This window comes from Barbus barbus, assembly GCF_936440315.1.
Source record: "Barbus barbus genome assembly, chromosome: 22".
Classification (NCBI taxonomy): Eukaryota; Metazoa; Chordata; class Actinopteri; order Cypriniformes; family Cyprinidae; genus Barbus; species Barbus barbus.
Window position 1 is genome coordinate 17,183,800 of NC_136750.1, and position 17,423 is coordinate 17,201,222.

The following is a 17,423-nucleotide window of genomic DNA, read 5'->3' on the forward strand; positions in this document are numbered from 1 at the left end:
ATTTTAGTACTTGAACTTAAACTGTAAGAAAATAAAAAGACAAAATTTATTCAGTTTAATTTCAAATACTAAAATAACTCAAATTAAATAAACAAACTAAAAAAGACAGACCTATAATATAGATATATTTAAATTTATATATATATATATATATATATATATATATATATATTACAAAAGTAACTACAAAAAATAAGTCTAATTAAAAATATGAACAAAATTAATTTATAATAGTATCCTCTAATACTATAAAACTATAATGATAGTAAAATAACACTGGTTGAAATAAAATAAAATATAAATATTAGATGAAAAATTAAAAAATGTCAAAAGTTACTTTGGCAACTAACTAAATTAAAAGTAGTACTAAAATTATTGAAACTAAAACTGAAATTAAATAAAGATAAAAAAAAATAAGGCTAAATAAAAAATAATAATAATAACAATGACAAAAGCTCAAAAAAAATAAATAAACATTAGTTTCCATCTGAATCTACTTATTAGAGTCAAGGTTTTAAATATGTTTCCAGCCAAACATGAAGAAGCACTAAAGCTTTCAGCCTGAAAGACTTTTTGCTTGCTAACCGCCACTCTCCGGGTTCATACTGCCGTTCTTGTTTCTCATCTGTTTGTCTGTAAATAGAGTAATTGTTATGCTGGCATTGTACTATACTTGTAAGGCTCTCATTTTGTACAACAGCATCCATCAATCATGTGATATCTGATTACATGCTAGCTAACGTGATGCATTACCAGCAAAGAAGCCATGGCAGCACAAGCTAAAGGCAAACACACAAGACTCTGTGCAGCAATAATGCAGGCAGTTGTTTTGTCCAACTTGGTCGATGCATTTTTCAAGGTTTTGCCATTTGGTATAAAAGCAGTCTCCGTCGTGATGTTTCAAACACATCTGTCAAATATATAAATCAAAATGATGGCTACGCAGCACTTTAGAAAAAAAAAAAGGAAATTAGGGGGTGAATGTCTGTTGATTGCATCATAAATCATCTGTTTCTTCATTCAAGTCTAACTAGCGTCAATCTTAACTTTAACTGAATGCTAGTCTGTCATTACTCTGTATTTTGTGCTCAGTCACTGAACTCTCTGTCTCTCTTCCATTCTCCCCGTCTCTCCACTCTGTCGCTTCCTTTTTCACTCCAGTTATTCCCAAGGTGACCAAGCACCTGCTGTCAAACCCAGTGTTCACGTGTATTGTCTTGGCTGCCTGTATGGAGATTGCTGTTGTCGCTGGCTTTGCTGCCTTCCTGGGCAAATATCTGGAGCAGCAGTTCAACCTCACCACCAGCTCTGCTAATCAGCTGCTGGGTGTGTATAAAACTCATGCTGTAGACACACACTTACACTCACAGAACGAGCTCCAAAAGTCAGTTAGAATGTGTCTTTTTGTCTTGCTCTTTTTCATTGACGATTTTTAGTAGAACATTTATTTGTCTTATTTTTATTATTTTTATCATTTAATTTTTAATACAACAATTCTTATTTTTTTTACATTACGATTTAATTGCAATTCAGTTTTAATATTTTTTCTAATGCAATTTTTATTGAAATTATGTGTCTAATACAAATTTTAATTGTAAAGTATTAGCAAAATAATTTGTTTCCAACTTTTATTCATTTATTCTAATTTAATTTTAAAGGCAATTACAATTAATTTGACTTCGTTTTATTGCAAATTTTTAACAGACAAATGTCAATTTCCCTTCGCAGAAAATCTATTTTTAAAATGTGATTAAAAAAATAATTAAAATCAATAACTGCAAATTATTAGAGGAAAATATCTGTTTTGCTGTTTTAATTTTTAAAATTTTTATAAAAAATAATTTTATTATTAAAATAATAAAAAAAAATTCTAATACCGTTTCATTGCAAATTATAGCGGATTTTCCCCTATTTTTAGTGTTATAAAATACAATTTTAGTGTACAAGTGATAATTTTTCCCAAAAATATTAGCAGTTTGTCTATTCTACTGTATTTTTTATTATTATTATTGTTACTGAATTGATACAAATAATTAAATTTTTCTTTGCAAATTATTAGCAAAACTGTTTCCTATTTTTATAATTTTTTATAATTTAATGTTAATTGTAATTACAATTAATTTTACATTTTTTTCTAATACAATTTTTATTGCCAATTATTAACAGAAGAATGTTAATTTCCCTTATTTTTAGTATTATATTCTAATTTAATATAATTTTTCAAAATTATTAACAGAAAATCTATTTTTTAAATGTGTATTTTTTAAATTCAATAGCATTTATTTCATTGCAAATTATTACAGGAAAATGACTGTATTGCTTTTTTTTTTAAATGAAACTTTTAATGCAATTAAAAGTATTTTTATAGTTTTTTCCTAATACAGTTTCCTTGCAAATTATTGCAGATTTCCCCCTATGTTTTGTGTTAATTACTAATGTTTTACTAATTATATTTTTTTCCCCAAAAATATTAGCAGTTCATCTATTTTTACTGTATTTTTTATTGTTATTATTTTTAGCAATTTCATTCAAATATTTTTTTCCATATTCACAGAAAATGTTTCTAATGTGAATGTGTATATTTTTATTTAATAAGGTTCCTTTGCAAATTATGAATTTTTCGTCAAAACAATTTTAGTGAAATAAATTTGGATTCCCAGATTTTCTTTTGAAACTCACTTTATCTTAACACGTTTATCTTTGACTCTTAGCCAGTAAACCTGCACAAATTATAATTTATAATTATAACATTTGCATTTATTTATTTAGCAAAAGCTTTCATCCAAAGTGACTTACAAATGAGGAATACAACAAAAGCAATTTATCAACATCTGAAGTGCTGCAATACAAAGAAAAGAACAAAGATAAAAGGGTATACAGGTGCACAGCAAAGCTTGACTTTATGTAACACGTAATTCTGTGGATATTCTCTTCATAAACAGGGATGACGGCTATCCCGTGTGCCTGTCTGGGCATATTTCTGGGAGGTTTGCTGGTGAAGAAGCTGAACCTGTCTGCTCTGGGAGCGATTCGGATGGCCATGCTGGTCAACCTGATCTCCAGTGCCTGTTACGTGTCTTTCCTCTTCCTGGGCTGTGACACAGGACCTGTCGCTGGGGTGACCGTCGCCTATGGCAACGAGTACGGACGGCTCAGCTGCTTTTTTCTCCTCACAGCCTTGTTATTTTTTGTGCCATTTATAATGTCTTTGCAGAGAAGCTAGAGTATGACAAGTCTAGATGCCGAAACCTCTCTTTTAGTGTATGAGCCAGCTTCAGTATTTTACAGATTACACTGTTTTTTTTATTGAGTGTTTCAAGGGAATAGGAGAGAACGGATTAGTAATACATCCCAATTTATTTTCCAGGCCCACATGGAATCTTTGCTTATAGATCTGCACACATAGTACTGTGGATTTTGATTGATCTCAGTGACTTGAATGTTTTAAATCTGTTCATTTGTTGATGCTTTCTGCTTGTTTTCGTCATTACACCAGTAGGTGCCAAAAATGAGTGTATTTTTGTGTTATAAGCAAGTCATTGAATCACTCAGATTCTTTAAAACATCATTCATGATCAAAACAAGCCATATACTTAATTAAGCTTAATTAGCCATGTTTACAAAATTACATAATTTACAAAATTAGAGATTATCATAAGAATGTTCTACTCAAATTTCAGCAAGTCAGTTTTTTCATTCATTTTTTTCATTGCAAATTATTAGCAGAAAATGTCCATTTCCTTTATTTTTTATTATTCTATTTTGATATATGCATTTTTAAACAATTAAAAATAACTGTAATACAACTTGTAATACAATTTTTCATTGCCAATTATTAGCAGAAACTGTCCTATTACCTGATTTTTTTTTAACATTTACTTTTAATACAATTACTTTTTTATATAATATTCTTCTAATACAATTTTTTTTTTTATTAATAATAGGAAAATGTCTATTTCTCCATATTTTAGTATTATTATTAACTATTGATGGTTTATTATTTTTATATTGTTTTTATTTTTTAGTAATTTGATACAAATCGTTTTTTCTAAATTTATTAGTATAAGATTTTCCCCCTATTTTTGTAATAATTTTTATTAGTTAACACAATTTTTTTTAAATTTTTAGTTATTATTTGTCTTTCTTTTTAATGCAACACTATTTATTTCATTGAAAATTATTAGCAGAAAAGTTTTTGTGAAAACTGTTTTAGTGAAACTCTGAATCTCAGATTTTCATGATTTTTACACAAATTAAAATTTTATTTTTTGTAATACAGTTTTCCATTGCCAAATATTAGCATTTTTATTTTATTTTATTTTAATATTTTAATTTTAATACTATTATTTTTTTATTTAATGTTCTTCTAATTATTTATAGGAAAAAATTATATTTTCACATATTTTATTATTATTATTATTAAGTATTAATGTTTTATTATTTTTATTTTTTTAATACTTAATTTTTTCAGTAATTTTATACAAGTTGTTGTTTCTAAATTATTTGCAGAAGATTTTTCCCTTATTTTTATAATCAGTTTTACTAGTTTAATAATAATAAAAATGTTTTATATTTTTTATATTAGTTTTTATATTTTCTTCTTTTTAATGCAACACTTTTTATTTCACTGCAAATTATTAGCAGAACAATTTTTGTGAAAACCATTTTAGTGAATCTCAGATTTTCATAATTCTTCTCTAAGTGAGATTGACAAACTAAACAAAATCACATGCCCCTCTTGTTCAGTCGGTCAGCAGATGTTTCATTCATTCAGTTTGTTCATGAACAAGCCGTCCCAAATCATTCAGTTTGCTCACGAACAAGATGTCACTGCTGCTCCAAATAGTTCAGACTCAACACACAGACTCATTCCGTATTTATTCAATATTTCTGTGTACACCATCCCACACTATTGGTTTTTCCCCAAAATGGGACCAATTCCATCCCCAAAAGTCAAACAATTCCATCTGGGCCTGCTCATATCTAAGCTGCTAAACAAACAGGGCTGTGTGTGATAAATCAAATGAACATATTGACACTCAATATATCAAATGCGAGACAAAAAAACTGGCTTCAAACAGGTGAATGTGTGTTTGTATGTATATAGGACACTGCAAGTAGGCCAGAGGTTGGAAGCCCCCTGCATGAGTCATTGTAACTGCCACACTTCATTCGTTAGCCCCGTTTGTGGCTCCAACGGTGTGACCTACTTGTCCTCCTGTTTCGCTGGCTGCACCAGAGCCATCAGCACCGGATTTCCACCTCCTCTCTCTCAGGTCATTACCCATCTCATTTACACAACAACGTTTGCCTCTCGCTCTTTCTTTTCTCTTTGCTGTCACATACTCTCTGTATATCTCTCTGTATATCTGTCCATTTTCTGGACAGCTCATGTCCAGCGTGGGTCATTAGAAGCGAAGCCCACATTGCTCATCAGATATACAGTATGTCGGAAAGGACACAGCGCTCTGCCTGCCAGGCATCTTAATGGCCACTGCAATATGGGCCTCTGCACTCATTACCATACAAAGCGAATGGTCCAAACTGGAATAGATGATTCCAAGACAACAGTCACAACCATTATCGTAATTGAGCACTGGCTCACGACATGAATATACCAACTGGTGGGTTTAATGAGCCTGTTTCTGCCAGGGTTCGAGAGTGCATTGGTTCTCTGTAGATAAAATTAACTATAGCACATTCAGAGAGCTAATAATGACTCTTTACTTTACACTAGTCCACTAAACCCTCATTTAATATTCATGTCATTTTTATTTTATTTTTAAATAATCCCTCATTTTAATTTAATGGTCAATGGTGGCATATATTGAGTGATTTAAAATCACTTTATTATGCTTACTGTCATATTTGCACATATCAGAAGGAAAAATTATAAGTAGATTTATTTTATGAGGAGAATATAAATGTTATTTGAGGTAACACTTTATTTTAAGGTATCCTTGTTACACGTTACATATACTTACTATTATAATAACAATAAATTATGCATAATACTAACCCTAAACCAAACCCTAATCCTAACCCTATAGTAAGTACATGTAGTTAATTAATATTACTCAGTACTTACATGTATAATTAAACTGTAACAAGGACACCTTAAAATAAAGTGTAACCTTATTTGATTGTGATCATGTTTTTTACTTTCAGAATATGACGGGATGTACGTGTATCTCCGCATACAATGACTTTGCCACGGCTGTGCCAGGAAAATGCCCGCGTCCCGGCTGCCAGGAGGCCTTCCTCACCTTCCTGTGTGTGATCTGTGCCTGCAGTATGATCGGAGCCATGGCCCAGACGCCCTCCGTCATCATCCTCATCAGGTGACTCTACCTTCACTTATTACACACTGAAATGAGAGTAAAAAAAGAGAGCTCCAGTGGTATGGCCTGTGCAAACCAAGAACAATAACTATAATGATGACCATGACAGTGTTGTTTATTATAAGCCTGCACTTTTTATATATATTATAACTGCACTTTTGTCATCTGCAGCTATCAATGCTCAAACTATTTAATGCAAAAAGAATTATATTTGACTGTCAATACTTTTGTCCATCAGCTGGAAAAATTGTTCTGAAAGTGATTCCATCAATAGCGTTCCTCTATGTAGTTGTGGTGTAAACATCCTTATTGTCATAAGATTAGAATGATATTAATATTTTTATAGAGCTTTTAGTCTTACCTAATCATTGTTATCTATCTATCTATCTATCTATCTATCTATCTATCTATCTATCTATCTATCTATCTATCTATCTATCTATCTATCTATCTATCTATCTATCTATCTATCTATCTATCTATCCATCTGTAAGACCTATAATTAATATACTGTGTGCTCACCAAGAATGCATTTATTTGACCAAAAATACAGTAAAGCTGTAATATTTTGCAATATTATTACTAATTAAAATAATTGTTTTCTATTTAAAAATGTAAGTTATTAATGCGACGGCAACACTGTTTTCCCTCACTCTTTAAATCATTATAATATCCTGCTATAATATTTGCTGCTCAAGAAACATTTCTTGTTATTATTGATGTTGAAAACAGTGTGTTGCATAATATTTTTGTTGATATGTTTTCAGTATTCTTTGATAAATTGAAAGTTCTAAAGAACAACATTTATTTGAAGTAGCAATCTTTTGAAATATAATGTTATTCACTCTTGATCAATTTAATGCATCATTCTTAAATAATTCCTAAATAAAGTATTAATTTCTTAAAAAGACAAACTGGTAGTGTAATAAATAAATGATATATCTGATAAATATGTATATCAGATTTTTTTTTCTTTTAAATCTGAGGGGAGACTTTGAACGTCTCTGTCTCTTTGTGTGTGTGTCATGAATATGTGTATGAATATGGATTTGTTTTTGTGCTCATTATGTTGACTTGGACTCTTGCTCTTTTAGAACTGTGAGCCCAGAGCTGAAGTCATACGCTCTTGGAGTTCTTTTTCTACTACTGCGACTTTTAGGTGAGATATCACAGCACAGAACAATCACATTACAACTCAAACTACATGCTTGCACAGTATATTGTGGAGAGTAATTTGGTTGCCTCACTGAAATAAGCATACTACAGATTCAATTTCCTCGCAATCCAAAGTGCCATAAAACAAGGACAAGTTCATTTGCCACTTCTGTTCAAAAAACAATAGTATTCTAGCAGTCAAATGAATGGAATAGTTCACCCAAAAATGAAAATTCTGTCATTAATTACTCACCCTCATGTCATTCCAAACCTGTAAGACCTTCATTCAACTTCTGAACACAAATTAAGATATTTTGATGAAATCCACAAACGTTCTGACCCTGCATAGACAGCAATGCAACTGACATGCTCAAGGCCCAGAAAGGTAGTAAGTACATTGTTGAATAAGAAAGAAGAAATTGTTGAATAAAGTTGTTATTTTTGTTTTTTCTTCGCACACAAAAAGTATTCTTGTAGCTTCATAACATTACGGTTGACCCACTGATGTCACATGGACTATTTTAACAATGTCCTTACTACCTTTCTGGGCCTTGAACGTGTCAGTTGCATTGCTGTCTATGCAGGGTCAGAAAGCTCTCAGATTTCATCAAAAATATCTTAATTTGTCTTCCGAAGACGAACAAAGGTCTTACGGGTTTGGAACGACATGAGGGTGAGTAATTAATGACAGAATTTTCATTTTTGGGTGAACCAACCCTTTAAAGCCGTTTGTCATAATTAAGAAGTTCTCAACTTGCTTTATTAATCAGAAAATTAAGACTTTCTCACTTAAAATATTTAATACATGTTTAAACAGATCAAAATGCAAATCTCAAATGATGCATAAACCATCTTTCAGGGTTCATTCCTCCTCCTCTGATATTTGGCACGGGGATCGATTCCACATGCCTTTTCTGGAGCGATGAGTGCGGGGACAAAGGCGCCTGTCTGCTGTACGACAACGTGAGCTACCGGCACCTGTACGTCAGCATGGCTATCGTCCTCAAGATTGCGGCATTCCTCCTCTACACAACCACCTGGCTATGCTTGCGCAGAAACTACAAGAAATACATTAAAAACTATGAGGGATATGTTACGCCCACAGAAATTTTCTCGTCCAGCATGAATCTGGACAGTCTGGAAAAGGACAGCAGTCAAAGCCAAGTCAACAGGACTAAATTTATATATAGCCTGGAGGATCACGAGTGGTGTGAAAACATGGAGTCCGTTTTATAGTGGTTTCATGCTAATTCAAGCATCGTTCTACTGAAGGACTCCAGGATGTGCGAAACTGTTGTTGCGCTTTATTGTAAACTCCTTCAAACTCTTCTACTGGGTCCATCTTGTTTTTACAAGTACTTACAAAGGTGTTCCTCCAGTGCCAGTAAAATGTTATAGTAGTTAGCTGAAGGCGTCTACTTCAATGCCTGACTGTGTAGCTGGTTTGTTAACTTCACATAGCTAGCTGAAGTCATACACAAAATGACTGTTTCCACAATTTTTCAAGTAATTACAACTAGCATCAGCAAATTTAACTTGTCATCTATCATCCGGCTGGTTGATGCTGGTTATGTTCTCAATCCCCGTCCCAGCCTGTTATTATTATGGGGATCATTTAGTACATCACAAGCAGTTTATTAATACTAATATATAATTCTATTGTATACTACATACTGCAATTTTATACAATGCATATATATAAAACCAGTATATCAGTTATTTCTCAAAACATTCAAAGGGGTGTTTGAGAGATGTTTTTTTCTTTTCTAAGTGCTTTTGCAGCATTTGCTTTCTGCTGTTTTTAATTTATATTGTTTATTAAGGCCTATAATGTCTTCATTTGTAAAGGTTATTGATACAGTACATGATTAGCTTCTTTATACATTTGTGCAATAGTGGGCGAGTGTATTTGACAAACCAGATTTTGTTTTGGATGATAAAGACAGATAGAGAATGAGACTGTTTATTTGTAGTTTTATTAATGAATTTAGGAATGCCTCTTTATTCAGATGACAATAATGACGTGTTTGGGACAAGACTTTGGGAATATTGTGACCTACAGTATGACTGACATCAGAGGAGGAGTACTGGGAAAAGGCGATTTTATTAAAAGGTAGAAGACTATTGTCATTCATGAGTGGTGCTCTCATCTCGCTGTAGAGCAAATAACGTTCTGATGATCAGGCTGGGCCTTGGTATTTATGAGTTGGATGAAGAATACAATTTTATACAATTATAATGTAACATGTAAAGTGTGTTTCAGCTTTGGATTGAGATTAAACTGTTTTATTTCACTTCACTGCAATAAGACTGTGGGTTCTTAGCAGATTAGAAATATAGAGCTGTATACAGAAGACACTTTGGGATAAAAACTTCATGATGAATTTCTGATTTTGCATTATTTGAATTTCCTCTAAAGCTTCATAGCACATCATTCTTGTTTTACAAGCGTCACTGCAGGTAAAAATGTAAGCAGTGTGCTTTTCGTATAATTTTTTTTTAAAATGGCAACATAATTTTTATTTTATTCAGCAAATAAATTATTTTTCATAAAATCGCAGATTTGGTTCTTTTTTTTTACCTAAAATTTTAAATAGTTCAAAAAAGGTATAAAAATGTACTCACCCTCAGGCCAACCAAGATATATATGCGTTTGTTTGTTCATCAGAACAAAAAAAAAAAATAATAATTAGCATTACATCACTTGCTCACCAGTGGATCCTCTATAGGGAATGGGTGCCGTCAGAATGAAAGACTAAACAGCTGATAAAATTAACTACAGTCTATTAATTAATGTCTTGTGGTGTGTTTTTGTAATAAACAAATTCATCATTACGTTTTTAAACTCAAATTGTTACTTCAGGCTAAAATATGAGTCCTGTATCCATAATGTTGATTTTAATTTCATGAAAAAGTGGTTCAGGAGAGAGGTATGCACAGATAAAGCACCGTTTACAACTGAAAACAGTTCTAAACAAACATCTTAGTGAACTTTGATATGAAAGGGATGGACTTTTTACTGGAGGAAGCATCATCATGGATTATGGACTCATAATTTGGCCAAAAGCAACAGCAAAACTGTTAATGGTGGGTTTGTTTCTAACAAACATGCAGCTTTCACAAGCTTCACAAGATGTTAGCTGATGGACTGGAGACGTGTGGATTAGTTCGTTTTTATCAGCTATTTGGACTCATTCTGACGGCACCCATTCACTGCAGAGGATCCATTGGTGAGCAAGTGATATAATGCTACATTTCTCCAAATCTTTTCGTATAAGCAAACAAGCTCATCTACATTTTCAGCAAATCTTCATTTTTGGGTGTACTTTTCTTTAATGGAATAGAATTTCAGATATTTTATCAGTAGAGTATTATGCAGAATCTACTCTGAATTATGCTCTTTTTTTATTCACTAGGATTTTTTATTTAATTTTCTTTCATACAGTATTGGGTTGGGTTCACATCAAAATAAGAATAAGAGGAAGTATTATAGTGTAGATGTAAATGGACCCAATTTGGTTATTTATAAAATCTAGGGCAAAATGGTGAGAATGTGACTATAAGCCATTTGACTGCTGGAGTGAGATTTCCACTCTATGGAAAAAGAGATTTGATTCAGAATGGCCTTATTGCATTTGTGTTTGTCTTCTTCTGATAATATATTCCTTGCTTTACTTTCGCCTCTTGAGCTACAACCTGCAGTTCAACCAAGGAATTATTAAAAGTATGGACATGAAGCTTTTTTTCATAGAACCTTAAGCTGGTCCTGAAATAAAGAAACTGCTTGATCTATTGTGGATATGAAGGTGAAAAGCACAATACTTCACCAAAGGTCTTTGAAATTATACGCTATACCGCTATTGGGTAAAAGGGCTTTCTTTTGATATCCTTCACACGTTCTTCACAACAAAAGGTCATATAGAAACCGTACAACCTTAAAGTTGTTTTATTTATTTAATTGAATGGACACCAAATGCCAGGCTGTTTGGAATCACCGTAAAGATTTTTGCAGGAGTATCTGAACTGAAATCCATCTGTTGGATTTAGGAGTATTTATCTTCCATCAATTTTTAACGGTGTCTCTTTAAGTGAGGTGACACATATACTGCGTGTTAATCTGCCCTGGTGTGTAAGAAGATTAAAGTCTTTATTTGATGTGGCTTAGATTCCCTCTTGCAGCCTTGACAGATAAAAGAAGAACTGATAGAACTGGAAGGAGAGTACGATGAGAGACTTAAAGGAAAGAGACCCATTAATTATAGTATAATAGGGAAGCACATGCAATGCTTTTTTTGATTTTGTAGTTTGCAGCAGTGTCGTTTTAGTATAATTTAATTAAAATTTAATTTTGAACTAGATTTTTTGTTTTGTTTTTAGTTTAAAGTTGTTGTTTTTTTGTCTGATACATTACATACAGTATATATTTTTATATATACATTTACTCACTCTCTCTATAATACAAATAAGATATAATAGAAAGTGGGATTCACTTATTAAAAATAATGAATAAGTAGCAATAAGACCCATTTGGGATGCGAAACCAACAACAACAACAGAGCAATATTCACTGAATAATGTACTAAATATCCCTGAAATATTCAGGAGGATATTTATAGCATGATGTCCTATTCATCAGCACCTGCAGAAGACACAAAACATCTGCCAACACTACAAAAGATTTATTCTTGTTAAAAATATGCTTCGTGGAATACACTGTTGTCAAGACTGACATCTCAAATATGTCTTTGGTGCAATACTGTTCAGTTCCCACTTTCATACATCTCAGAGGATCCAAACTCAGGAGGGATGAGGATATGAAGCATTTATGTTCTGCAGTGCAGGGTTATTTATCAGGGTTATTACTGTCAGCAAATAGAGAGCTATTTAAACTGATGTGTAGCAATAACACAGTTAAGAGAGAGCTAATTCAATTACCGACCATTTCACATACTTAAAGGAATAATTCACCTAAAAAATTATAATTTGCTGAAAATGTACTCACCCTCTGGCCATCAATGTAGATGAGTTTGTTTCTTCATCAGAACAGATTTGGAGAAATTTAGCATTATATCACTTGCTCACTAATGGATCCTCTGCAGTGAATGGGTGCCGTCAGTATAAGAGGCCACAAGTAATCCACACAACTTAAGTGAAAAGCTGCATGTTTGTTTGAGAAACAAATCCATCACTAAGGCATTATAACTTTAAACCATTGCTTCTTGCCAAAATATGAGTCTATAATGCTTCCTCCAATGAAATGTCCCCTGTTGTCCCCCTCATATTTATTTGGAACTGTTTTGGACTCTTTTCACTTGTAAATAGTGTTTGATCTGTGCATAATTCTCTCCTGATTCAGACAAGATAGCTTTTTCACTGGAAAAATAAGCAATATTATGTATCTGTAAAACCTGATAAGTTAAGAATACTCAAAACATTTGAGTAAACAAACTCAATTTATTTATTTATTTTTAAATTAGTAGAGCTTAAAAAAGAGCCAAGCCAAGCCTCTCTTCCATGATCCCACCCCACTCTTCACAATGATATTTACAAACAACTTACTTCCATAAATGGCTCATTCATTCTGATCTTTATAATTAAGTGCTAGTCAGCAAAATCATACCAGCCCATGATAATTTAGTTATGAAAAAGACTCTCACTTTACACTTGCATGTAAATAGTCACAACATGCAGTATATTCAAAACCAAACATAACCGAAACCTATGTAAATCCTAACATAATACAACATTTAAGTATTAACTCATGTCTCCCTATGTTAATCTTGTGCAAAACACACAAAATAACACTTAATTTCAACATTTATTTTCCTTGTTGTCTGATGCAAAGCATGCTGGTAACTAAAAAACTCAATCATTTTAAGTTCAGCTTACCACAACAACATTTTGAGTTTATAGAACTTATTTCAATTAAGTCCAATGAACTTTCATTAATATTTGAGTGAAATTAACTCATTTCAGTTCATTCATTTCACTGTTCGGTTTTACAGTGATAGGGGACTCATATTTTAGCCAGCATCAAAGGTTAAAAAGTTAAAAACGTCTTGATGGATTTGTTTATTACAAACATGCAGCTTTTTGCTTCATAAGATGTTAATTGATGGACTGATATTTGTAGTGCTAGTATAACTGATGGTGATATTTTTATCTCTCGTTATGAGTTTGAACTCTCAAGTGAAGCAACGCAAAATTTCTCCAAATCTGTTCTGATGGATGGCTTAAAGGTAAGTACATTTTCAGCAAATATTCATTTTTAGGTGAGCTATTCCTTTAATTGCTAGAACAGAAGACTTTGTTAGTATATTATGTGAGACTGGGGGAAAAAACTCTTAAAAATGAAAAGTGTTTTTGTTTGGGAATTCAAAGCTTTTACAATATCTACAATGTCTCCCTAAAGACTTACTCCCTAACCATGGAGTGCATTAGTAGAGTTTGATTTGGCATTTGTCGTGTGTACGTTTCTATGCACATTGCATCTGTTTTGCTTTGTTTCACATTATAATCCATCACTGCTATGGCTATCCCATCAAACTGTGCATAATTAATTTGAGGATTCATTACAAGGCCTAATTTCTCAGGAGACGGATGTGTTTGTGTGAAAATGCACATAATATTTTATGTAAATAAATCATTCAAAGGAGAGTCGATGTCTGCTGCAGTGCTTTAACTGAAAAAGATGCTGAATTTATGGTTTTGAAAATTATCCTTCGGAACCACTGCTCAAGTTGTCCATAATTATCAAACAACTTTATCGTCTTCAGATGAAGATAAACCCTGCTGTGTCAGAAATATAAATCCAAAATACGCATAACACTCTTCAAATGGCACTCATAATATTTGAGAGAGAAGTGGGAAGGGTGGATTGTCAGTTGGCTCTTTGTGTTGTACATTTTTGATGTTCAGTTCAAAGTAGATGTTGAGAGCAGCTCAAATGCTCAAATACAGACTGAGTATAGGGAAAAAACAAGGAGCTTGATGCTTTATGATCAAAACCAAATGATTGTTTTTCTTTCAAAAATGCAAGCAAAAGTAAACTACAATCTGGATATTAAATCAATGTTGAATGCTCTTGAATATTGTCTCATTTTAACTTTGTTTATTTTCCATTAATTTACTAGCAGTTATTTTGTAAACATTACAATATATAATTGCATATTGTGCAATTGCTATTTTTCTTTACAATGTTTCACAATACAGGAAAAGATTACAGAAAGAGATTTTCAGATGAAGAAAATAAAAAATGTGTCTGATTACCTCCAAAGCATTTTTCACTTATTCCTTGGACTGTTTCAAAATACCATCTTAAGTATTTCCCTTCCCTGTGGCTGAGGGTTGAGCATTGTGTGTGTGTGTGTGTGTGTGTGTGTGAGTGTGTGTGTGTACCTACTTAACCATATTTTGGGGACAAATTTGTACAACGGGTTTAAAAATAAACTAAACAAAGTTTTTTTTAAATTGTAAAAATGCAGAAAGTCTCCTGTGAGGGCTAAGTTTAGGTGTAGGGTTGGTGTAGGGCAATAGCACATACAGTTTGTACAGTATAAAAACCATTACGCCTATGGGATGTCCCCATTTAGATAGCAAACAAGTAAACGTGTGTGTGTGTGTGTGTGTGTGTGTGTGTGTAAGCAGGAGGAGATTATTTAAAAGCATTACAAAAAAAACATTACTTGCCTTCATGAAATCCTTAGAAGCAGATTGGATATGGAGCATGGTCATTTTCCATTGAATAACTTGATATACACATTACACATGCAGAGCTAAACTGGGTCCGGTGCAGTGGCACACTGAGCCGATGGAAATATGGGCACTATTTTCTATCTTAATGTTGCAGAAGATGAATTATATTGGCTCAAGGCATTCAAGAACTGCTGTGACTCACTGACATGAAATGTTGCTCATTTATTTGCAGGCAGCTCCTCTGACTCTCCCACGGCTTCAGTAGCCTGGTCCAAGTTTAACTATTTAAAATACCTTTTAAGAGAGTTATTCTGAATTTGATTTACTTTTTCACTTATTTTACTTTACTACACTAGTATTGACGTTCCAAAGGGAGTTTTCACAGCAATGCCATAGAACCATTTTTGATTCCTCAAGTGAACAGTCAGTTTATACTGGATGCAGCGCAATGTGACAGGACAAATTTCCGACAGTAAACCGATGTCCTGTTCTATTTCTGACCCTATTTCAAATGGCCGCGCTACTTCTGACACGAAGGACAAATGAATTTGCAACAGTCGTTCTGTCGCGTTCATCGTCTATGATGTATGAGTTTTAAAGGGATAGTTCACCCAAAATGTTAAATTCTGTTAAATTCTGTCATGCTATTAATTTCTCACCCTCATGTCGTTCCAAACCTGTAAGACCTTCGTTCATCTTTGGAACACAAATTATTTCTTTTTGGAACACAGATATTTTTGATCAAATCTGAGAGCTCTCTGACCCTATGTAGACAACAATGCCACTGCAATATTCCCAGGTCCAGAAATGTAGCAAGGACATCGGTTATTCAGTTATTGTCCCCAAGTTACCATCTACCGCCATTTTGGAGAGTATCTCAGAATGTAATAAATGTAATCAGCGTTGTTTACGTTCAGTAGACAGTAGGGTTGGGTACCGAACTCTGTACTTTTAAGGGTACGTAATTGCGTCAGTACTACCGAGTACCGATTCACATTAAATCATTCAGTGCCAAATTTCGGTACCTGAGAACGCATTTGGGCGCATACAAGAGAGACAGAGAGAGACCCTGTGACATGATGTCCCTGCAACTCTTTAAAACACAACACACAGGGCAAACCGAAATGAGCCCATTCATAAAAGCGGAATTTACTCTATAGCGCGGAATGCCACGGAATTCGTCAATTTTTGAATGAATAAAAGAAGGTCTGTCACATATTTCGAATCGCAATATGAACTAGTGGTTCCCAACCTGGGGGGGCACCAGAGTTCACAGCGGGGCGCGGGAGCAGATATACTTTGAGGTAGGGCTGGGCGATAAAACGATAACTATAATTATATAGTGGTATAATTTTCCTCGAAAATACAATTTCGATAAATATTCAATGTTTATGTGGCAAAAGCGGAACAAAACAGCGCTATTCATTTGAGCCGCGCCACACGGACCATATCCGCTCGGTTCAAACAGCGGCGCAGCGCAGATCGAGCGGATTAGAGCAGATGCGTTTACTCACCGATCACACAAACACTATACAGCGCTGTGAGATCCAGTGAGAAGCGCTTGAATTCAGCGAAGAACACAAATGACTGGTATAAACTAGTATCAGTCGATATCAGTCAACTGATATAAACTAGTTTAAATCCAGATAAAACAGCGCTGACAAACAGCAGAAAAACACTGTGTGCAACGATACAGTCAGAAGGCTTTTTAATCTACAAATCGCCATCGTTTAACATGTATTTACTGTAGTAACACTAACTGCACCATGGTATTGTGGCAGAAATGTGTGGCTAGCGTTTGTGCATTTATAATAAATGTATTTAGACTACTATTTTACATATAAATAGGCTACCTAGAAACCATATAGCTGCGTTTTTACCACAGTATTGAGGTGCTATATGTGTGGTTTTAACTCTGGTTATCATGATGTAAGTGAAGTGAAGTGATGTGAAGTGATGTGACATACGGCCAAGTATGGTGACCCATACTCGGAATTCGTGCTCTGCATTTAACCCATCCAAAGTGCACACACACAGCAGTGAACACACACACACCATGAACACACACCCGGAGCAGTGGGCAGCCATTTATGCTGCGGCGCCCGGGGAGCAGTTGGGGGTTCGGTGCCTTGCTCAAAAACACCTCAGTCGTGGTATTGAGGGTGGAGAGAGCACTGGACATTCACTCCCCCCACCTACAATCCCTGCCGGCCCGAGACTCGAACCCGCAAC

At 33.6% G+C, this 17,423-nt stretch overlaps 1 protein-coding gene across 1 annotated transcript in view; it reads left to right on the forward strand.

Moving 5' to 3' along the window:
• Positions 1 to 10,055, forward strand: part of LOC306887992 (solute carrier organic anion transporter family member 3A1-like) — a 62,066-nt gene extending 52,011 nt beyond the window's left edge. Inside the window, exons 5-10 of the mRNA XM_079446076.1 lie at positions 1,162 to 1,326; positions 2,943 to 3,141; positions 5,108 to 5,276; positions 6,169 to 6,341; positions 7,436 to 7,500; positions 8,356 to 10,055. Of these exons, the coding sequence (XP_079302202.1) occupies positions 1,162 to 1,326; positions 2,943 to 3,141; positions 5,108 to 5,276; positions 6,169 to 6,341; positions 7,436 to 7,500; positions 8,356 to 8,732 (1,148 nt within the window). The 3' untranslated portion in view covers positions 8,733 to 10,055. The remainder of the gene's footprint in view (positions 1 to 1,161; positions 1,327 to 2,942; positions 3,142 to 5,107; positions 5,277 to 6,168; positions 6,342 to 7,435; positions 7,501 to 8,355) is intronic.
• Positions 10,056 to 17,423: the final 7,368 nt, after the last annotated feature.